This window comes from Crocodylus porosus, unplaced genomic scaffold (genome assembly GCF_001723895.1).
Source record: "Crocodylus porosus isolate Cpor-Errol unplaced genomic scaffold, CroPor_comp1, whole genome shotgun sequence".
In the NCBI taxonomy this organism is placed as follows: Eukaryota; Metazoa; Chordata; order Crocodylia; family Crocodylidae; genus Crocodylus; species Crocodylus porosus.
The window spans coordinates 22,098,460-22,122,516 of record NW_017728948.1 but is presented as its reverse complement, the minus strand read 5'-3'; the positions used below and the strand labels follow the sequence as shown (position 1 = coordinate 22,122,516).

Sequence of the window (24,057 nt, the reverse complement as noted above, 5' to 3'; positions counted from 1 at the left end):
GGACTTGCAATGACCTTGGCCAGTTCCTTTAGAACTCTAGGGTGGAGATCATCCAGACTGGCTGACTTGAATACATCCAACCCCTCCAGAAGCTCCCTAACTAGATCTTCGCTAAGCTGGGGCCCAAGGGGGGCCCAGCAGGGAGGTGGCTGTTCTGGTCCCTACTTAAGAAGACAGGCAAATTTTTGTCTTCTGTAAGTAAGCCCTACTTAGCTTTACTTGCCTGGGTGGCAGCTCTCGCCAGGAAGTGCTAGTCTGCTGCAGACCAGCTCCTCTGACAATGTGGTGAAGAACTGTCATGGCAGGATTGCTGGGGGTGGGGGAATGCCTCCTCCAACGTGGCACGTAAGACTGGTGACCCATTCACCTCTCTTCCCTCTCACCCAGTTTCTGTACCCTTTCCCCTCCCCCAGACTATCCAGGAAATTCTTTTCTTCTTTCCAAACAGGTTAGCTAGAATATGGACCTCCACATGAACTTCTCAGTTTGGCCACCCAAAGCTAATGACTATATCTATGCACTGACCATTGTTCTCTTTCACACAGAATATAAAGAGTTTGGTATATTCTAATTTATTTTTTCATTACACATCTCTGCATAATGAACCCTAAAAGGAAAGGGATTATGGCAGGGAAGCAGCAGGGCATCAACCAATTGTTTTGAGTACAGGTATACTCCCCCATAAAAGTATGTTTTAAAGAGGGTTTGATCTACCCATAGGTACAGAAAGACCACTATGAAACCAAACACCACAGAGTATGTAAATCCTATGCTTCGAGTTACAGTTACAGCTTTCTAAAGTATTACTTAAGTTAATTGAGGGATTGTGCATTGGCAGATGGTTTGTCATTTATTGCAGCAATTACTTTTATCCTATCAGTGGGGAAATGGCATTTAGGTTTTTTAAGAACAGGTACTTGCAGTTTCCCAATGCCTGGAAGAAACAAGTGAAAATGTGTTACCTATCTATCATATGGTTCTTTTTCACAAGTCAGCCATGAGGAAAAGTGATCCTTCGGTAACTCTCTCACACTTGCATAGCTCAGAATGAGAGTACAGCAGATTCCTGTAAAGGAACTTTAGCCTTGCATAAAGTTAAAAGACGCATTCCCAAGGAATCAAGAGCTAGACTGACACGCTCAGTTTTCAATATGGAAAAAGCCAGCTGCTCTACTGCCAAGCATACTGTCTTCTCTATCCATCCACATCAAACCAGTTTCCTGGCCAACTGTAAAACAGAACTCTGCAGTGCTTTTCACAGAAGCAGACAAATGGATCACCACATTAAACCCTTGACAATGAAAAATAAGATAACAGCAGGAGAGATTAATTGCTGAAGGAGACTACAAAAGAGGGGCACAGATTTCAAAATATACTATTTACATACAACAATTACAGAAGAAATTAGTGAAAAGCAATGCTCTTCATGCTGCGAGAGCAGTGATTAGATGACCTGCACGGTCTTGCTTGGCTCTGCATTTAGGATTCTATGACTACTTAGGAAGAACAGAAAGCATGCTGCAACTGGGAACCCACCAGGAGTGGGGAAGCAAAATATGCATTGATTGTACAATATGTTCCGAGTTATATGTTTTCAAGTTTAGAGAGGAGGAGTCTAATACCAAGATTTAGGAAGTGGTTTCTTTTAACTCTTAAAAATGTTATTCTTTGTCCGACTTCAAAGCAGCCAGGGCCACACTCCACAAGAGAGGCACTACACTGAGCAACTGAGCCCCCTAACCCCAGGGCACAGGCTGCCCTGGCCCTGCAGGCTTCCCAACTGAACCCCACCACCTCTGGGATGAGGGCAGGAAGCAGAAGCTGGAAAAGGGAGGGGAAGACCAGAGACCCCAGCCTCTGTTGAAGCCGGAGTGATGGTGGGAGCAGCAGCTGGACAAGAGCCCCGTGGCTACAAATAATCCCTCATGGGCCACATTCAGTTTACAAGTTGCCAGGTGGACAGGCATGGTCTAACTGATTTAGAAGCATAAGTCTCTTCATGACTTAAACACAAAGTCAATTGGGTACTTCTGAAAATGTTATGAAATGTAAATGTGAAAAAACCCCTTTGATGAGAACTCTCATGCTTTAGGGACAGAACCCTACCTTTGATAAGTCTAATAAGAAATTAGCCTATGAACAGGTTATTCCATAACTGTGCACCACAAGGTTTCCAGCATGTCTCTGATGCAAGTCTGGTATTGATCACTGACTGGAACTGTGCAACTGCCTGATAGACCAGTCCAAAATCAGATAACAGTGTTATCTGATGGACAATAAGAGCTAAAACTATTCATCACAAGAAAAACAACATTAAGCAAAAAGAACAGCAGAACCTCCAAAAGTAGAGTTTTCTGGATAGCTACCTGTAAAAAAAAGTGCTCTATCCGTCAAAGGTTTGGAACCCAGCTGCAGGCAGGTGGTTAGTGGATAACAGTCTGCCTGGCTAGGAGCCTGCTAAATCCAATGACTAGTTCACGAAGGTAGAGTCATGAGTGTTAAGACATCCAGGAAGAGAGTGTGGAAGAGGAGAGGACAGGCTGCTGTGTTGGGGATAAACCCAGGGCTACAATTGCCCCTCTCCTAATGTCCAGAAAGGACAGAGGCTCTTGGTTTGGTGTGGATTCTGGGTTGTTTCTGTGAAGAATAAAACCTGATCTGAAAAAATGAGAGTAGAGCTGACCTGCCTATTTAAGGCAGTAGGGTAAACAACCTGCTAAAAGGTGCTACACTTTAAAAATATCTCGCTCTGGGCTTTTTTTAAAGACTGTATGGAGAGGTATTGGCTCTGGACTTAGGACCCAGATGCCTTGTTGTGGGGGGTGGGGAGGAATGCTCCTGGGGGGAACAGGGATCCTCCCAGGGGAGGAACCATGTGGGGGGAGGGGAGGCACCCACCCTCAGACTGACCATGACCTCTCCATTCAATAAAAGGCAAACGTATCGATACCTAGTGATAACAGAAAAGAAACAATGTAAACAGTCAAACAATTCTATACAACTATGATTCTAGGGCTGTCATCAGAGTTGAGAAATGTCTGGAAGCTTCACTCTAAGGCTTTCTCTTAAGTGTCATATCCCCCTGAAGGTGGGATGCTGAGACCCACACCCTGCCCCCTCCAGTGGGGTGGATGAGCTGAGCTAGTTGTGTGCCCTCTGTCCATGGTGGCCTCGGGAACCCTTTCTGGGGGATGGGGACAGGGACCCCTGTAAGGGACCTTCTTGGGGAGGAGGACAGGGAGAAGGAGAACCCTTTGTTACTCTCAAGTCTCTGCTTTTATATTCTCCTTCTCTCCTGATGACACTTCATCCATGGCAATCACCAGTTGGTGTCTCTGTGTGGTTGTCATATTGTCCACATGTGTTGTCAGCCAAAATCCCATTTTCATAAGCCTACCACATGCCCACATCCTAATTTCCGGCTTTACTGGTATCCACCTAATTTGGTCTGATCCCCTAAAACTGGAAAACTCCAGGCCCCTAGTCTGGGGCCTTGCAAGCTGGTGCCACCTTATATCATGTTATGGAACAGTCCGGTAAATGCACCCGCTGTCCCAGGCTGTGTGAGTATCTGTTGGCCTTGCTATGTTTTAGACAGCCTGTCTGCTTCTGAATGCTCAGAAAACTGTGCATGCAAGATCCAGGCTTTTAGAAATCACTTAACCCCTGCTACCTGTCCTGAGCACTCTAATACATATATATTATAGATACACACAGTGTGTGCATACATGTATATATGCAAAGCTTCAGTCACTGATTCCATTCAGAAGAAATTCAGCATGATGCAGCAGCCGAAATCTCCAAATCTGAATTGAATCAGGAGACCCTTTAATCTCTCCAAATTGAATTGGAACCCTCCGAATCAATTTGGAGAGAGTCAATGACTTGGACATAGACACAGTTTTAAATGTTTTTTTGACATACCTCAGGGTACCAGGTAGCTCATGAATGCTGAGATGCTGGGGTGGATGAAATATCCCACAGGCACAGTGTGCTCGGCAGTGGACCTGGAAGTAGATCAGAAGCACTTCCAGTGCACTTCTGGATCCACTGTGGAGTGCACGGGGGAACCCCTCTCCCCACCCCAGTGACTCCTGGGTCGGGGGGGGGGGGGGACCCAGGGCACCCCTGCAGCCAAATCGCTGAGCCAGGGTGGGGTTCCCACCATGTGCCCAGTGGCAGACCCGGAAGCAGGACAGAAGTACTTCCAGTCCACTTCTGGGTCTGCCGCCAAGCACGTGCCCCCCCCCGACTCCTGTGGGATGCTCCATCTGGCCCAGCGTGGCAGCGTTCATGAGCCACACCTGGTACTTCGAGGTATGTAGAAAAAATATTTAAAGCTGTGTCTATGGCTGAATCACAGATTCTCCGAATCAGCATCGAATCTTCAGACTCGGATTCAGCTAAATCAAATCAGGGCAGTGACCCGAATCAACAAATCAAATCACTGCCGCCCTAACCAGGCCAAATCAAATTGAATACATTCCACTTCACACACCCCAATACACACACACACGCACGCAGGCAGGCCTATAAGCCAATTCCTAAAAATGGTATTTAAAGCTTTTCTTTTTAAGCCAGAGTCAAATACCATATTTACTTGAATCCAAAACAAGGTTCCCCCCCCCCACACATACACACACACTTAACAAGGAGGGGGGAAAGCTCCATGCCTTGGATTCAAGTACAGCTCATAAAAATGGCATTTGTACACTATTCTTTAAAGTAAAGGCTAAGTCTTAGAACTTTTTGATCACCCCTCATACACAGATGGAATAACAAACAAATGGTCAACAGAAGCTTGTCCCAAAATGTATGCAAGTTATTACACAAGTAAATGATCTGCTCCCTTCTTACCGAGCTGATATACAAGTAAGCAAACAAGTAGGAAAAATAAATTTAATGTACTTATAATGATTACCTCTTGCATTATTTTCTCAAGCAGCAACATGAAGCACCTATTATTTCTTTCAGCACGTAAGTCTTAGAAGAGTTTGCCTTATTAATTATGGCCATATAGCAGCTGCATCTCAGAATGAAATTTTATTTGTTTCTTTCAACTAATATAGTATGCTAATGATAATCTCTTTTCATTTTCATGTTGCTAACAGAAATGTTCTATAAAATTCACCACGTGTTTGGTTGCAAAAGCTACTTTATGATAAAATATGCAAGTAATTTTTTTAAAGCTTCTCACACAGCCACTTTAATTGAGACACAAAGCAAGAACAGTTAAAATGTACTGCAATGACTATTTTCAAACTATTTGAAAAGATTAGTAAAATGTTATACATACTAATTATAGTAAAAGTATGCTCTATAAATGATAGAGATATTTTTTCTATAGATTTGATCAGATTTACATTACATTTCTCCAGTACCGGCATAAGCTGTATTTGGGTCTGCTGAGGAAGACTTAGAAAAGCAGAAATAACTATTAGTGCAACTGTAAATCTGGAGGAGGTTTAAATCCACATTTAAAATAGGTTGATGAACTGGCAAAGGAAACCCTTTAATTTGCAGAAATATGAACAGAAATTTTTGAACAGGAACATATAAAACTATATATGTATGCAACTTAAATTGTAACTAAATCTGTAAAATGCTTGTTAACATCCAGCATCTTTGCTGATCATTCACCAATGGAGCAGGAAAAAAAAAAAGAATTTGACTATATATTCACAGACTGACTAAATATTTTGGCTTAAACCCTTCTTGTGTTTTACTCCATTCCAAGTCTAGTTCTCTTGGCACAAGATAGATAATTTCCTTAATATTAAAAAGAAATATTAAAAGGGAGATTATTTCATATTAAATTGTATTTTTCTTTTGACCTTACTTCTGATTTATTCAGATTAGTAACCAAATCTTGATAACACATGTAAATATCAAAAGGCCATGCTCTTTGTTTTCATGATCTATTACTATAAATCTACTTGTGTATAGTTATCTTAAACACCACAGCATACTGATTGTAAAATGTAGTGATCTGTATATATACACATACACACACACACACACACACACAACAGAATGTTGTACATATACTCTAGTTTTTCCTTTGTATTGTTCTTAAGGTGAAAGCTGAAAACTATGCTAAAATCATAATGTTAATAAAAGGGAGAGCACAAGCCGATCTTCTGGGCCCAAGCTAACTTCTCTGCCCTTTGGAAAAGTATCAGAACAAAATGAAAATGGATAATGATGCCTGTTTTTTCCAGAAAGTGGGCAACTTGAACAATACCTTGGAAAAAGAGCATCTCTCCCCCTGCTCTCCACCCCCATGAAGGTAATAAAGCATGCTTTTGCAATAATCAGCATATCCAGAAACGCTTGCTCTGCACAGTGAATACGTCTTGAACCTTTTGATAAAGTACGTCTTGTATGGAAAGACGTGTTAGGTAAAAAGGAAGGGGAAGTTCCATTTTACAAAATCAAATCAGTAAAGGGAATTTGATCTGCTTTAGTTCTTCCATACTTTTATTTGATAGAAAGAAAATGTCATGGATCTTGGATGGATTTGGGTATGGTTGGTCATGGAGCCAACACCCCTCTGGACCACCAGAACAGTGGAAAGTAGGAAAAGAGGTTTATTATAGGGACAGAAATGCCACTGCAAAAGGGACAAATCTTTTCCCAGACAGTGCAGTACATTTTCATAGCTGCTGTAAATTGAACTAAATGTATTGTTAATTAACTTACCAGCCTGCGGATATCCCTCTCACATTCACGCTTTATTCTATTAATCTCGTCCTGATGGGACTGATACGCTGTGCGCAAGTCAGCAGCCTTCATCTTATCTGCCTGCATAATATTGTTCAAAGCTTCTTCAAGTTGCTTTTTACCAGACTTGAGCTCTAAGATCTCCTGCTGCATCTTCATACGTTCATTATCAAATGCTTTTCGAGCCTCCTCTTTGGCTTCATTGAGCAATGCTGTTTTCACTTTGTCGGCAGCCCCATCCCGCAGCACATTCACTGTAGACTGCAAACGGTGAATTTCACCATCTTTGATTTTTCCCATTCGAGCTACTTCCTGCTCATGCTGCCGGATAAGTGCCTCCCGGACAGCCTGGAGTTCCTTCATTTTCTCTTCGTGGAGCTTTGCCTTCAGCTCCGAGATGTAAGCAGTGTGCTTGTGTTGCTCCTGCTCTCTTTCTTGCTTAACTTCTTGTATTTTCTCTCTCAATTTACCCACCTAGAATGTAAGAATAAAACTTAGATCAGTACACCCGCATGCGATGTGGACTCCCCATAAGTCCTCGTAGGAGACCTTGATATAAAAAAGAAAGAACCGCCCTCGCACCCCTCCCGCATCTCAACAGTTCAAACAAAGGAAGTTTTGATCTAGATCAAAACTGAGCTCTGAGACCTCTAAGGCAACTTGTAACCTGTGCTGCAGATTGCAGAATTGCCATATTTTGTTGGCAGTGCTTAAAACAACACTCTAAGCTTAAGAGGTTCTCCCCCTGGTAGAAGGTATGGCAAAATATGACTTAGTAAGACTTAAACTGCCTTCCCCCATATTCCTTCCCCAAATCCCTAATATTGCAGTGGCTCTCCTTCTTGATGACACCTATGCCCTCCGGCTTCCCTCTGAGAATTAGTACCAGCCAAAGGAGGCGAGTCCATCTGAGAAACTGGGAGTTGCTGTGTTTGGGAGTAGAGGGGAGAGGGTTTTAGGAAACATTCCCATACTGATGGAGTCAGTCTATTTTACTTTTCATTTCATGTCCACACCATCTCAGCTTTGCAAGGCATTAAAATACATCTTCAGAACACTTCTGTGTAGCAGTAAAGCTTTAGGCTTGCTTGAAAGATAGAAAGTCAGGGAACAAGTTGAATAAATTATTTGACTAAATTTGTACAGGAAGTCCACAGAAGAAGCAATATTTTAACTGATGTTTTCACTGTTCCTCCTTTTATCCCAGAGTGAGAAGAGATTTTTTTTTTCAGTTGCTGAAGGGAACTGAAGCGACTTTTGACAAGATCTACAATTGTCAAGGGAAAGGTTAAAGATAAAAGCCAAAGTCTAGAATCTAAATTTTAAAGCGACTGGTAATGCTGGATACCTTGATTTTAAGGTGACCAATTCGACATGTGACATTTTATGAGCTCTATTTGTAGTGCCTTGGTACTCAGTGCTTTCTGGAAAAAAAAAATCAAGTTCTTTAAGAGGTCTGAAATTGGTCATCTAAAAATCAACAGAAGTTCTTGAAAATGTAGGACAAGGACTCTATGGGCTAGAAGAAAAGCTACTATAGCCTATTATAGCAATACACACTGTGGTGAAACCTTATTATGAAATCACACTCGGCAGGCTGCATGAGAAGTGATGCTTTTTTCCATGTGGAATTATATACTAATTTAGAAAACAATGTCCAGAGATAGGCTTGCTTTTCTTTTGGTAGTGTATTTGGTACAGAAGAATATATTCCAAAGTGATCATTGTCAGTAATTTCTTCCTGCTATGTCCAGCATAATGAATGCCACAACATAGGTTTGACACATGATCCGCTAATCTAAAACAAGGTCACAGAGCAGCAGAGAGTTCAGAGAGCTCTGCTTTACCCAGGAACGACACCACAAAAGCACACATACCACGTGGTGCTGGTGCTTTATACCAGAATGAGGTTAAAGAGCACCAGGGGAAAGAAGACCTATAACACTGAAACCTGAAATCCTACTGAAAACTGTAAGCGAGTAGAATTATTAACAGAATAAAATTCACTTGGGATAACAGCATACCCAAAGCTGGCAAATGAGAACACTCTAAATTAGACGCTACAGTAAAAATTTTACAAGAAAAACACTATCACTTTAGCCATGCATTAAGGAAAGAGCACGTTTCTAAAAGGCTCCTCAATTTGGATACTGGAAATATAGACCACACATCTTGGAGTAACATTCTTCATGTTATCTACACTGTGTTATAGTCATAAAAATAAATACCATGCCTACAGAAAATATAACAGACAACTGCAGTTTTCAGTGCTGTTTGTCTACCTACTTATAGAAGTGAGTTTAAAACAAGTCTCAGACCAACACTTGGGCATATTTTAATCTATTTGTATTAATCCAACTTGTCGAATGTGGAAATAGAGGCTGATTTAAGCATTCAAATTTGACTATATACTAAATCTCACCAACATGCATCTATTATTATTATTGATGCATCTATTATTATTATTGATGAGAAAAGAAAAAAAAAGTTACGGTGCTTAGTTAAAACTAAACAAAACCCTTTCATATCTTGATAGGTCTAATCCAGCTGCAATATTACATCCCAAAATGAATTAGTTAAAAGTCAATCATATGATACTGACTGAAAGGCAGTTTTTTTAAGACTGAGTAACGTTGAGAGAGTTCCAAAAAGATATTTTTAATAAGTGAGAAATAGGTCTTGAAACGCATTTTGAAAGTATGAAAAATCCCCAAGCCACACTATTACTATTTCTTTCACCCAAACTGAAAAAAGAAAGACAACTCTCATCCATATCACTGCTTTCTACTGCAATGCATAGTTAACTATTCAGTAGTAATAATAACAACTGTCTCTCAGATTTAATTCAACAAAGCTTAAGCAACAGTGACATTCGTAAAGGTATCTTTTCACTCTGCTCAGTGGCTTACAATTTATATAGCAACTTCAAATGTGTATCACACCTCATATCCCAGTAAATAAGATAAATCCCCTACTCCTGAGGACCTTACAATACAAATCACACAGTCTCTCCCCATTATTAGACAGTGTCAGGAAGATGGAAAATTGCCTGCATGGCACTGTAACATGCTGCTGGGCTGCTGAGGTTTAAATTGAGAGGAAAAGAGATGACTCTAAATTTGGCCCTTTCTTCTACAACCCTTCCCTTGAAATCCAAAACCCCTTTTCCCTGTTCACAGGGCTGTCCCATATGCACCTGACTTAGAGCTATTCATGAATGCCACTGACACAGCTACCAAGAGATTTCTGAACAGTTTTCTGCATTAAGTGTAAAATTAATGTAAAACAAACCCGACAGACCTGCGAGGATACTTGTAGCCAATTCAAAACCATTACCCTCTGTGATGCAACTGATTTGAATACTTACTCCATTTTCCTTTATAAATGAAACCTATAGTCTTTGCACACAGATACAACGTTGCTGCCCAAGCAACAGTAAGCTTTTGGGGGAGGAATGCTAAAGGTCATTTCTCCTTGCCTGACTTCCTGTCCAAATGTAAACAGACACAGGGGAGCAAAGGACTGTCTACCGAAATATAAAGATCTTCTTTCAGCAAACAAATTGCCTCTGCAAAATATATCAAACTAATTTTGTTCTCCTTGACTAGCTACTTTGTATTTCATAGATTCTAACAAAGGAGTAACCCTAGGTGAAGTCCAACTGTATACTGATGTGGATTTTTCCCTTTTGCCTGAGAAAAACATGGCTTTTCCATTGTAACGAAGAAATGCATGGATTTTGCTCTTTTGCAAAGAGCTCTCTGCAGGCTGGCAGAGTTCCAGCCTGCAAGGGGCTGCAAAGGAGCAGGAAGAAGGGCATCGAGTAGGGGACACCATGTGCATGTATATGTGGATGGCTGCCAAGCAGCCTGGAGAGCAGCTCCCACAGGAGCAAGGGAGGGAGTTGGGCTGAGACTGGAGCTGCTACCCAGTGGGGCAGTGCATGGAGCTTGGAGCCTGGGTCCACAATGTGTGCCTACAGGGCCCCAGCAGGGATCAGGACAGGGCTGCAGGTGGCTTGTTTGGGGGGAAGTGGGAGTGAGGCCAGCTCCCCACTGCTGTGTGCACCCGAGGGGCAGGAGGGACCTATGCGTGGGGCAGGGGCAGGCTGGCTGCTGTGGGCTCAGGCTCCCTTCACTGCTGCACTCCCCAGGGCCTCTGCAGTGCGGTAGGTGGGACCTGACAGCAGGGCAGAGCAGGGCAACAGGGCGGGGAGCCCAAGCCCACAGTGGGCAGCCTGCACCTGCACCTACCGCCACCCCATGAACAGATCTGGGGGGACATGGGTCTCCCCCTGCACCGCTGGGAGTGTGCATGATGGTGGGAAGCCAGACCCACCCCCCGCCTGAGCGTGCAGCCTGCACTGCCCCCGCCCCAGGCTCTGCTCCAGCTGTGCCACCTGAATGGGAGGGAGGGGGAAGGCAAGCTCAGTGCTCAGGCCACAGCAGCTGCTGCCTCCCACAGCTGGCAGCTGGGCCTTGGGCGCTGCTGTGTGGGGCAGGGGGCTGTGGACCTGGGTCTCTGGCCCTGTAGCCTTCGCAGCTGGGGGGCAGAGGGTTGTGGGGCGAGAGACATCGGCAGGACCGGGGGGGGGTGCTGTGGGAGGGAGGGAGGTGCGCCAGCAGGGCCAGGGGGCTGTGGGTGGGGAGTGAGGGGCCTGGACCCGTGTCCTGGTGTGCTAAGGGGGCAGAGGGAGCTAATTTTCCATGCTAAAAAAACCCAAAAATCAAATACCGAAATTTACAGGTACTTATTTTATTTTATAGTGATTGATGAACTAGTTACCAAATTGCTTTAAAATTTTAAATATATCAATAAAATATTGTGTTCAGTTGATACCTATATACAGTGACATTTCATTTTAAATAGAGGATGTAGGGGTTTTTAATCAGAGAGTTTGTCATTTTTTATCACGGAAAACCAGTATCTCTGTTGATCATATAGATAGGAAAGACTTTTATCAAATATAAAAGTTGTGTAACAATATTAAATCTTCAACTTAGGTACCACTCTGTCAGTATTTCTCTAATTTAGACATGAAATTTAAATTTTAAACTTCAATGTTAACATACAGATCCAGGTCTTCTTTACAATGTCTCGCACTGAATTTGTCTATCATAAAATACTGTCTGAAAAGAGAACTACTACTCTATCCAATGCCAGCAGCCATGGGCATTATTATCCATCGTAGGGCAACTGGTAAATCAAGTAAAGTGTTCCTGCCCACATTTAACAAAAACTAAGGTCTGAAATCTTTTTATTAGTCTGCGTTTCACTGTACAAACTATGTTAACTTGATTCTCTGCTAGTACACTAACTGCCTGATCCAAATGCTCACTGAAGTCAGGAGGAGCCTTTCCATCAATGAGAAACATGAATTCCTAAATACAAATCCCTCAGACAATAACCGAGTTCACACAGTAGAGCAACAACCATCATAAATAAATGAGGTTGCTTTTGGTCATCTTTTTAGACTACCAACTTAGAATTAATTCAAATGAATACTAGACTTCTGAAGAAGTACTTTTCACTAAAAATACAGCTGGTATAGAATGCTAAATATGCCAACTCTCTCTTGACCAAATTTGACATAATGATTATTAAGGTCTGCTGCAATTCAGAGATGATTCATCCAATGTATTGCGAAATCAGATTGATGATGGTCAAATTATTTGACAATTCATGATTTTATATGTGCTTTGCACCTGTACTTTAGCAGCAATGTTAACTAAATTATGCTAATAGTACTGGCACCTTTAGGCATTTACGAGTCAAAAAAGTCAGGTAACCGTCATAAATTCCTGTGATTCCTCCAGATCTAAAACATGGTTATGACTTGACAAATTTTCAGAGACCGACAAACTATAATTTGATAACTCTGGCTTGCATTTATAAAATATGTTTTTCCTCACTAGCAACAAAGGGCCAAGCTTATCTATATGCTCCATGTTATCTCTGTACTGATCCTGTTACAAGCAGATTGATCAGCAAGCTGCCAACACTCCTTATCATCGTTAAATGCACTCCAGGGAATTATGCACAGAAAAATTCAAAATTATGCACTGAGTCCCGAGGGCTGCACATGGCAGCACAGACCGAGCTTGACCTGGCCCACTGGCACATGCCTTTGGACCAGATTGGGCTGGCTCTGTGCCAGCGTATGCAGCTTGCAGCACTGTAGGTGGGAACAACACACCATCGGGCAGAGCAGGCTCCATGCAGGGCTTCCAGCACTCCAGCAGAAATTTGCACGTGGAGGCACAGAGCCTGCCCGGCCTGATGGCACAGAGCCGGGAAGCCAAAGGGACCCATGAGCCATCATGCCAGGCAGGCTCCAAGCTTCCATGCACAGCTTCCTGCTGGAGTCAGCCCGGACCGGTTCAACGTTACATATCTCCTGCCTGAAGTGCCGTGAGCCCCATTTGCTGGCATGGAGCCAGCCTAGTTTGGACTGAAGGCATGTGCCAGCCAGCTGGCCAGGCTGGCTCCATGCCACCATGTTTAGCCCCTGGGACTCTCCCAGGGGGTTCTGCCTACTGCAGCCATCAGCAACCTGGGGGCCTGCTGCTGCCAGTGGCAAGGGCCCTGCACCATGGGGAGGGGGAAGCCCCACAAAGGTGGAGACACAGAGTCTGCCCAGGTTAATTGCATAGTTTTGTATAATTTATGTGTAGTCATATGTTTTATGTGCAAAATTGCGCAGGCTCATAATTTTGTAATTCCCTGAGGTGTCATTCAAAGTGTATGGAAGGACTACGCTGCTTAAAAGCCCAACACTTGCTGGCCTCTATCTGTTTTCTGTATGTTTATAACCAAAGGTGGGAAAAAGTGCTGTCACCTCACCCTTAGGTAAACTTAGATCATCACATAGTTCAAACAAGGTGACTATATTCCCACATGTCAAATCATATTTGTTAAAGTATTTATTAGATGTATTTAAAAAAAAAAAAAAAACCTCCTTTCCTCCAAGCTTTATATATTAGAGCAGTCTGAGCTCCTCATATGTGCGATGCTATAGAAACATGTCAACTTTTGTTGGCAGCTGCTATTCTGAGTTCCACTGATCACAGAAACAACATACAGACGAGGCTAAATTCTAATCTATACTCCCCCTTTAACACTTCTCTGACCTTCACATCCAAGACAGGCCACTCCTGCTTCCACTGAGAACAACAGTAAACCAGGGTTGAATCTACAGGGATATTCAGAGATCATAGTGACATTAACTAAAAATATCCAAGGTAGGCAACATCTTTTCCTATTCTGTAATGATCTCACTTAAAAATATTTTGTAGCAATGCATAATTACAGAGGGGGGCATTCTGTAAGGGCTCGGTTAGGGTTAGGGCTCAGAGCTCTTCAGGAATTCTAGATCCTCCAAAATTCTCATTTTCTGCCTTTCCTCTGTTTCTGCCTTCGAAGGAGCAAGCACTTAGAATGATGCTTCCTTTAGGGTGCATCACACCTACTCTGCTGCTGGCTAACCAAAGTCACTCCTGCTGTCTTAGTAGCAGCTCCCATGTTTATGCCAGTTTAAGGTCCAAGACACTGAGCTGACAGTCTGAACTCTAATGAACCACTGCTAGGCCACCAAGAAAACCCTTTGCAAAAAACAGTTTTCAGCCACATCGATCACACTGAAACGGTAGCTGTCTCAGTAAAATAAGCTGCTTGATTTGATCTATTCCAAGGGAGCTGACTCTTGGCTAAAAGGAGCTGCTAGAGGAATTGGAAGAGGATCAATCACACTGCCTGCAGAATAACCTCCCAGGTCTTGGATCTCAGAGAATGAAAAAAACCCAAGATATTAATCAAGGGCACAGATTTAGACTGACTGTAGGATGCCTACCATGGTTTTGTATGGCAGAAGGATGACAGCCAAGTGCCAGACAACCAAAGTAACAAGGGGCACTGAAAAACTGCAATGCAGGGAAGCAACATAGAAAACAATACCTGTTCAAATGCCATGAACTCTCCCCTCTTCTCCCCTACTGGGAGCAATTCAACTCTGCCTTAAATAGTAGAAGATTTATAGCCTCCTTTGGCGGGCATTGTAGAGCGCACTAAAATGGAGTGGCATTCTGCAACAGTTGGGTCAAAATTCCAACCCAGAAACATGATGCAAGTTTTGAACAAGTTGGGCAATTTAGCATTCAGGCACATTGCCAAGCGATGAAGTAAGTTCTCCACCAACTGAAGATAGGTTACAAAATGCCAGCATCGCAGAAGTGCAAGAAATAAAGGATGTAACAAGTATAGCAGCCACTTTTGCCACCACCAGGCCATCAGGAATCCATCGTTTGGGCATAACAGTACTTAAAGCAACATGAACACTGCATGTCTCAAACAAATCAATCACTCTAAAAAGCTGCATATTTCAATAGGACACTCTAACCTTTGTGCTCAACTTTGAACTTTGGAATTTTTACAAATATTACTGTATATCCCTGCTCCCTGAGCAAGACTGAAATAGTGCTGGTGGGCAGAGGAAAACCATGTGAGGAGCTTACAGGCACTGTAAAGTTACCCTTCATTAGAAATACAATTTTAAGAGCTGGTCAGTTTAGTCCACTTTGGACATTCACACCTGGGTTCCCTATTCATTTTATATTCTTGTATAGCTGCATCTTTAACTAGTTCACTGGAAATGCTGAAAAGTATTAATTAAAAGCATCTACCCTGGTGAACAACAGTCTAGCTTCAATTAGTCATACCTCATCTTTTCTCAGCTGGACGTGGGGAATACAATATACCTGGGCACAAAGCCTACAGGATATTGGAAATTACAGCTAGTACACAATGCTGCAGTGTATCACCTTAGGAACACAAAGTACTAGAAGTCTACAAGCCCTCTCTTCCTGAGTTCTCCCTATAAAATATCAATATCAATCGAGGTCACCAGTGCTTCAAGTTGTACCCAAGATCACCTAAAAACTAGTCAAAGGTCACCTAAAAACTAGTCAATCCCTTTGTTCTTTGATACAATTGAACTTTCGATTCTCCTGGGTATTAAAGAGAAACCTGCAAAGGGAACCTCCCTCTCTCTCTCACTAAGGACAGAAGTTACACTAAAACCAATACAACTGATCAGAAACTGGTTCAAATCTGTAACACAGCAGAAGTTCAGTGCACATAAAATGCTTTCAAAATGACCAAAAGCAGTACGAGATAAATCTGATGAATGTATGTCAGGCTGAATTGATTAGGTTAAATCGGTTTATTAAACTTCTGTCCCAGATCCCCTCCAGATTCAAGTTAACTCACTGCCCGCCCCTGCAAACTCTGCCTTGCAGGGTGGGCAGGCTAGCCTTGGCCCAAGCGTCTGCTCCAGCTGAGCAGAGGCGTATTCTAGCACCCCCTAGCTTCTAGTCTGGGACACTGCAAACATGCAGCTACATTTCTGGAATTAAAAGTGAATGTCTGTTCCTTTGCTTATCACTTCAGTCTACACATCTCAGATTAACCTACGAAGAGTGAATCAATTCAGCCTCGGGCTCTTTTTACTGTCCATATTTAGTCCCTCTCCCTCTCTAAAACAGAACACTTCCCTGAACACCCACTTCTCTCCCTGGAGTGGATGAAAACACCACAATAAAAAAAAAAGGTCAGCATTGTTTTTAATGTACTACTGAGAAGGGCTCAGATCAGCAAGGTATAAGGACCAGTACAAGACTGTAACAGCAGTTATATATTAATTTTCATTCCACAGGATAGTTAAAAACCCAACAATGGGGCAAAGCCTGCTTAGTTGCTTCTTGTCCCTCAACCAAACACTGAGTTGACCGGCTCCCTCGCCAGCCTCTACCAGCCATCCCCTCCCCCACTCAAGAGTGGATGTGGCAAAAGCAGCAGATACACCATATGTTTACAGATACGCTGCCACCACTTCAGTCTTCCTGATATCAAACCTGCCAGTCTCCATTCTACCACCAGATTTCTTCAGCAGCAATAACCTTATTATAGCGAACCATTTTCCTGTCTAAATTGCCTCACTCTGCCTCCTTTTTATGAAAATGAACTTAACACTGGGGGAGTTGTTCCATCTTAACTGCCGACAGCACCAACTATTTTTTGTATTCCTATCTTCACCTAGTCTACCTTCATAAATCTCTCTGCCCACACTCCCACCCCAACAATAAAAAGAAAAATTTTTTTAAAAAAAACCCTCAACCAATAAGATGTACACCAGCCACCAGCTTCAATCCTCCCTTTCCTCCTATCCTTGTACCCTCTCTCTCCCTCAGAGTTCTTTTTTGACAAGGTGGTTTTCAAAGCTTCCTGAAGTCAAAGAACCTTTTTACATACAAAATACAACTAACAGCATTAGTGGTTACACTCTAAAAGCATGAATGGGTCTTCTTCAGGTATTGTTCAGAACAGTGCCAGTCCTCATGAACTGGTGATCATAGAGTCTGGTACAAGAAACCAACAAATCTGTTTAAACTCGGAAGAGGGGTTTTCTTTGTGTAGAGACAACAATGCTTGCTCCTCTCCTTTGATAGTGAAGAGAAAATTCCTTTGGGGCAGTGCTAAAGTATATACCCCCTTGCTCCTGGAATCTGCATCAAATCTTGGTAGATGCTCTGACACTGATGCCTGTCCCATTTTCTCCTTAGTAGATATCAGTACTGATGGCTACATCACCAGAACCCACGTTGATGCCATGAGCATCTTTTGACCTGCAGGTTACTTGTTCTCCCCAGCACTTAGTGCCATGTACAGTCTACTGAATTTCTCCCTGGAGACTTTAGGCCGTCTGTCCTTATGGGACAAAACCAAGCTCTGCTTACAGTCTCAACTTCTGTGTTCAGATATGTCCTGCATATGTCAACTTTTAACACAGGAAGTATAAGTGTTATTTTTGATAACATGTTTTAGGGATCAGCTTGCAAGATGCTCACTCAACAGCATCCTAAGCAGTTAGTCTTTTGCCTTACTTTCTCTACTTGATTATGTGACCACACAGTGGACATGCATCTGTTTGACACCACAACTTTTACCTTCCATCCACTGAAGGCTTACGGTTTATTACCAGAGATTACTCAAGTTCCAGCAGCAAGGTTATCTTTGCACAGAGGAGGAAAAGTGATGCAAGGATAGGCTCTTTTCACAGAAGTGAGGCATTTTAGAATTGTTCCTATGGTGTTAGCTCCAGCCATGAACTGGTCTTGTCATGCATCTCAGTTCAGTCAGTTTAGAAGAATTTAAGCACATTACCGTCACCTACCTGAATCTTGGATCGGTGTCCTCAGCCATCTCTGGATTCACTGATAACTCCTCTATATACTGGAAGACTGTCCTCCTCATATCAAGGGACTGCTGATGATAACTCTTGGATTGCTGGCTATAGTGCACTCTGCTGCTATGATCCCAATTCTCAGTACCACATAACCTTCATCTATAATGCTGAGCTGAACTCACACATAGCAAAATTATTAAGAACTGAGATGACTTCACAGAGCAGTGGGAACCTGACCACTGTTGCCTTGTCTGGACTGTCATAACAACAGCTCTCTTCAGTTATGCCTAAGATCTAGCAGGTGTATAGGATGCAACGTGTGTAGGATAAGAAAGAGACTCTTAACAGAGTCTACCCAAGTTTATTGTTAACCTGTCCCAGCACATCACGAATAAGGTCCTGACTAGAGTTCTTCTTTCATTCATGGCACGTTAAGTACAAATTACATCCCTTGTTTCATGCCATGAGGACAAGCATTTCACTGACCTTACATCCAAAATATAAATGAAGCTAAACCAGCACAAAGCCTGCACTACAATAAGGCGTTCACACAAAAGATATCTGCTCATTCAGCTGCTTCTTCTAGTACTTTTAATTCATCAATAGATGGCAACAGAAAGTTTCATGTATGATCCCCAGGGCACAGGGACTGGACATCAATGCTCTGTGCAGATAGGTAGTTATGTTCAGTTAGCAGAAGTTAGTGGGGAAAAATTAGAAGTTCTGAAGGATGTTATATAATGTGAAGACTGTTTACCAAAACCAACTGTGAGGTCAGATAGCTACTAGCTGGGCTCTGCCTTGTTATCATTGGCTACAAAAGGGAACTGAGAAAAATGGCAGCTGCCAGCCTTTTTAACATTTTGACGGAGAATGAGAGAGCACAAGGCATGCGGGCAACCTCTAAACACACTGGTACTCAAAAGAATCCTCTCCCATGAGCAAAGACACATTCAGACAGTAGGATCCATACTGACATACTCAAAGGAGGGGGAGGGGTGTATGTATACATATATACATATATATGTACATGTATACCTATAAACACACACGTCTATATGTGTACATGTATATATATTTATACACACATATGTATATGTATATACATGTACATGTGTGTATATTATATCTATACATATATACATATGTATGTACACATACATACTATAAAAACACACCATATACATACTATTATAAAAGAACTATCTTGCAACAAAAAGCAGCTCAAATGCTTAAAAACAATTCAATATACAATCAACTGGGGAGACAAACTCATGCTTTGTTAGACTCTTGCGTAAGATCTTGTTCTGAAACATCCATAGTTTTTAGTGCACAGAAAAATGTTAAGATTAATTTTCTTGCATAGCACTTGACAGTGTAATCTGGCTCTGAAATATAGCCTCTAAGTGATAAAACAAGCAATTAATAATACTTTTAACTTGTTATTTAATGATGTTAAAAGCAAACCATGTCCCAGATCAATTTAGAAGTCTCTTCTTCAAATTAATCCTTATTATGTGTACATTTAATACAAGAGACAACATATCTAAACGGAGTCAAGTTAACAGAATTACCCCATAATTTGTTTCTTTGTTAAACATAGTATATGCTCTGGTTGCTGCTCAAGTATTTGGGGACGGGGGGGAGGGACGACAATGAGCTCTTTTAACACTTCTCATCTCATCTCTGCACTAATCAAGTTGTTGTTTATTTAGTTCTCTCTTGGATGCTATGTTTCTGCCTTCCTGAAAGTTGTTTATTTTTATCTTTAATTTTGGTTGTTTTCTTTCATTATTAGGCCCAAAACAAGTCAGTTTCCCTCAGTCAAATCCCAAACCCTTCATTCACTCTTAAAAAGAAGCCAGGATTTCATCTTCTGCCTCAGCTCTTAGCCTTATGCCTTAACAACTGGTAAGGTCTGAGCCTCTAAGATTTGCTTTTTTTACTCCTATTTAATGTTTTCCTCCTCATTTAAGATTCTAGTTACAGAGAAAATCTTCGAGGCAGAATTGTAACTTAAGAAAATGAGGGAAAATGAATAGTAATGGCTGTATTCATAGACTAAATAAAAAGACACTTTATTATAAAAAGAAATGAAGTAAAGTAACTGAGGAATATGAAATGTAACTTGTCTAGTTTGATAGAAATGCAGTAACTTCAGATGAGAATTGTCTTCTAGCATGCTATCAAGTAGGGCTATATACTCTATCAAGGGATTTAAGAGGACCAAGAAGTTGGCAAGCTTCTTAATGTGTTGTATTAAGAAGCACTGAAAGTTTGATGCCAGAATGATTCAAGAGCTCCGTCTCATTTTAGTTGGAGGGGCAGGGCAGTAGGACTTGCTGTATTATTCACACAGCAATTCTGCTGACTGACCCCTGAGAAACATGAAGGGATCAGGCTGCTGTTCATATATTCCCCATTTTACAAAGCAGCCTGATGATATAGGCATGAGGAAGAGTAAAAAGTTATCGTCTTTAAGGATTTTCATAACTGTCTGTTCTGCAAAATATTCAGTGCAAGAATTTTTGCCTTGGTTTGCCATGAAAACACAATGTCAAAATATTTGAATTTCCCAGGCAACTGAAATCCCAATTTTCCACCAGCTTTAAGATGACACTTGTGCCAACCTAATAAAGATTTGTTTGAAAGTCTCAAATTTTCATCTGCACCATTTTATTAAAATTCCATGCAAAAATGTAAGGCTTCCTACAATTCAATATCATTACTCACTTAGTTAATTATGGTAACAGAATAAGAGATCAGTTGATGGCTTATTGTAAAATCACTATTTTAGGTCATCCAAATATCTTGCTTTAATGAGGAGCTCATTTATCAGATATAAAGATCAAGCAGAAAAAGAAGCATATTAACTTCAATAAAAATAATATAAAGCACAGGTAGGCACAGAGATTATTTTAAAATCAATGACATTTGAAACAAAAACAAAAATAATGATACAGAAAGAATAACATTTAAGTGTTAACAAATAAGAACAAATTGCCTTCTCTACATAAAAGTTTGTGAATCTATGTATAAAGGCATCTTTTACCATGATCCATGAAAATTAAATTTTTTCAGGCTACTTTAACTTGTTCACATGGGAAAATCGTATGACTGGAAGGGATTCACAGGGTCTAGTCTAGGGCAGGTGAACTCAGGATACACATACTACAAATGGCACAGGTTGCCTGTGTGTATGCGACGTGTGGCAGATCAGGGAAGAAGCAGGGAAACACAATAGCAAATAGGGCCAGGAGCAGAAAGCAGAGCAAGAGACTGGGTACGGAGCACACAGCTGGGAGCAAGATGCAGAAAGCAGACTAACATACCGGGCAAGTGAAGGAGACTGGAGTGACAACTGGGGAGAATTCACTTACTTTTAGTAAGTACACTTGCCACAAAGTTGCTCCCCTAGCTCGTCTCATCCAATCCCCAGCATTGTAGGATACATTAATCCTAAAACTATGACAAATGCTATTTGGCCTCTTCCTAAAAACCTCCAATAATCTCACAGCTTCCCTAGGCAGCTTGTCCCTCCTACAGTTAGGATGATTTTTCCTGAGATTTTATTTCTCTCTTCTTTGGAACAATTTAAACTCGCTCACATCCTCCCCTCTGAGCAATGAAGAACAACTCTTCTCTTCCTTCTTTGTATCCTTCAAATATTTGAAAATTGCTACCTCAATCTCTTTTTCTCTATGCTAAAAATAACTAGCTTTTTCAATGTTTCCTGGCACAGCTGGCATTCTAGCCCTTTTAGCATCCTTGTCATTTGTTTTAGGAAACACTGAAGAGGATACAATCTCCTCCATAAAATGTTGTGTCCAAAACTGTACACAATAACCCAGGTGAGGCCCACCCAGTGCCATGCAGTGTGGTACCACCACCTATTACATACAGTCATTTTGTAAATGCTGTCCCAAAATTACCATTTTGCTTATAGGTATCTGGGCTTTCCAATAAATATTACACCTCCTGAGACTGCTTTTATGTACAACAGAACAAAGCACCAGAATAGGCCCAGTGCCTCTGTGTTTTGTACTTTCAGGTGCACTGATTATGTTTAATAAACTGACAATAAGAATTAGGCTCCTGATCTGTTCATACCTCCAGGATGCTGCAAGAAAGTACAATTATAAAAGGTTACCACTGTTTAAATATTTATAATTGATGAATGAACAAAATCTCATTAGTACTCCACTGATTACTCTTACTGATAGTGATTACACCATGGAGAGATATGTTCAGACCTCTGTTCCATATGCAAATAACCAAATTATGCAATTGCTCAGAGCAGTAACACGTGCAGCTCAATAGGGTCAAATCAGGACTACAAGATTGCTACACACATCAATGATTGCTATAGCCAGTCAAAGCATATGTCTGAAGTGTGTGTTTGCAGAGGCTAGATTGTGTCTGAGGAATGCTTAAAAAAACAAAACACCCAACAGACCATGTAGTAGTTTGTATCCAAGTCAAATCATTTCGACAGATTTTGGAAAGATGTTTTATCAAGTGGCAAGCTAGCTTATAACGTGCTTTACCACTCTGAAGTATCAGCTGAAGATTCAAAGACATACCTTGTTTTTTTCCTGCTGAAACTCTATCTGGATGTTGGTCAGTTTACTTCGAAGCTCCTCATTAGCAGCCTGAAGTGCTTCAGTCTCCATGTCGGGTTTCTCTCCCTTGGCACGGCTTTTCTTGGACATAATTATTTGTAAAGATTAAGAAAAAAAAGATCTTTTGTTCCACACTGAACCACTATCCAAGCAGCCTTCCGTATTTGGCATTAACAAGCTAAATAGTTCTCAGTATTGTCTTCCATGTAACTCTTTGCCATCATGGCTGTCTTCCATGTCCTGTCAAAAACACAGAAACAGAAAAAGACCTATCAGACTACAGCATGTTTGACAGAATCATGCATCTCACCACATATGAAAGATAAAAATATCTATATTAAGCTATTAGATAAAAACTTTAAAATATGTAGCACTATCCTGTAATTTACAATGTACTAGGCCAGTAGTTTTCAACCTTTTATCATTTGCAAACTCCTAAAAAATTTCAAATGGAGCTGTGGACACCTTTGAACCGTAAATGTGGATATTTGCATATTATTGATTGATTGTAGTCATCTTTCACGCACCCCTTAGACAGTCTGCAGACCACAGGGTAAAAACCACTGTACTAGGCTTTTGCAAAGAGTGTAATCCCGGAATGTCTCCTACCTGCATCCGGGAATGTCAACTAGCTAAAAGGGAGGCGCACGCCCAATGGAAGGGAGGGGCCATCACCAGGGAGGATTATACTGTGGTTGCTCAGGGATGTGGTGGGGCGGTCAGGAAGGCCAAGGCAGAGATGGAACTGGGACTAGCTTCCCAGATCAAGGACAACAAGAAATCCTTTTTTGAATACGTAGGGGCCAAAAAGAAGGTTCCGGGTAACATGGGGCCCCTGCAGGACACGCTAGGAAATTTGGTTTTCACACCAGACAACAAAGCCAACATATTTAACGGATTTCTTTGCCTCCATTTTCCTGAGCAGGGAACAGAACAGCCCCTCCCCCCCACCACTGGGCCCCCCTTAAACCCCAGGGGAGGCACACCTAGGCCAAGGGTTAGTGAGGAACTAGTTAGGGAATTTCTGGAGAGACTGCATGCATTCAAATCAGCTGGTCCAGACGATCTCTACCCCACAGTAATGAGGGAATTAGCCGAGGTCATTGTGGGACCCCTGGCACAGCTGTACGAGCACTCGTGGTGCTCTGGTGTGGTGCCAGAGGACTGGAAAAGGGTCACTGTGGTTTCCATCTTCAAAAAGGGGAGGAAGGAGGACCCAGGAAACTGTAGGCCACTTAGTCTTACCTGAATTCTGGTCAAGCTTTTTGAAAGAGTTATTCTGGCACATGTCTACGAGGGACCAGCCGGGGAGATTATGCTTAGGGGCAACCAACATGGGTTCATTAGAGGCAGGTCCTGTCAAACCAACCAGGTGGCCTTCTACGACCAAGTTACCAAATCCTTAGATGCAGGGGTAGCAGTAGACGTAGTCTGCTTGGACTTTTGGAAAGCCTTCGACACCGTCTCTCACCC

At 41.9% G+C, this 24,057-nt stretch overlaps 1 protein-coding gene across 3 annotated transcripts in view; it reads right to left on the bottom strand.

The window, feature by feature from the left end:
- JAKMIP1 (janus kinase and microtubule interacting protein 1) overlaps positions 1-24,057 on the bottom strand; it is a 111,453-nt gene that overhangs the window by 51,572 nt on the left and 35,824 nt on the right. For all 3 annotated transcript variants that reach the window (XM_019553442.1, XM_019553441.1, XM_019553443.1), the window contains exons 2-3: positions 22,546-22,824; positions 6,703-7,197 (exon numbers count right to left, since the gene is read on the bottom strand). In XM_019553442.1, the coding sequence (XP_019408987.1) occupies positions 6,703-7,197; positions 22,546-22,674 (624 nt within the window). In that variant the 5' untranslated portion in view covers positions 22,675-22,824. The remainder of the gene's footprint in view (positions 1-6,702; positions 7,198-22,545; positions 22,825-24,057) is intronic.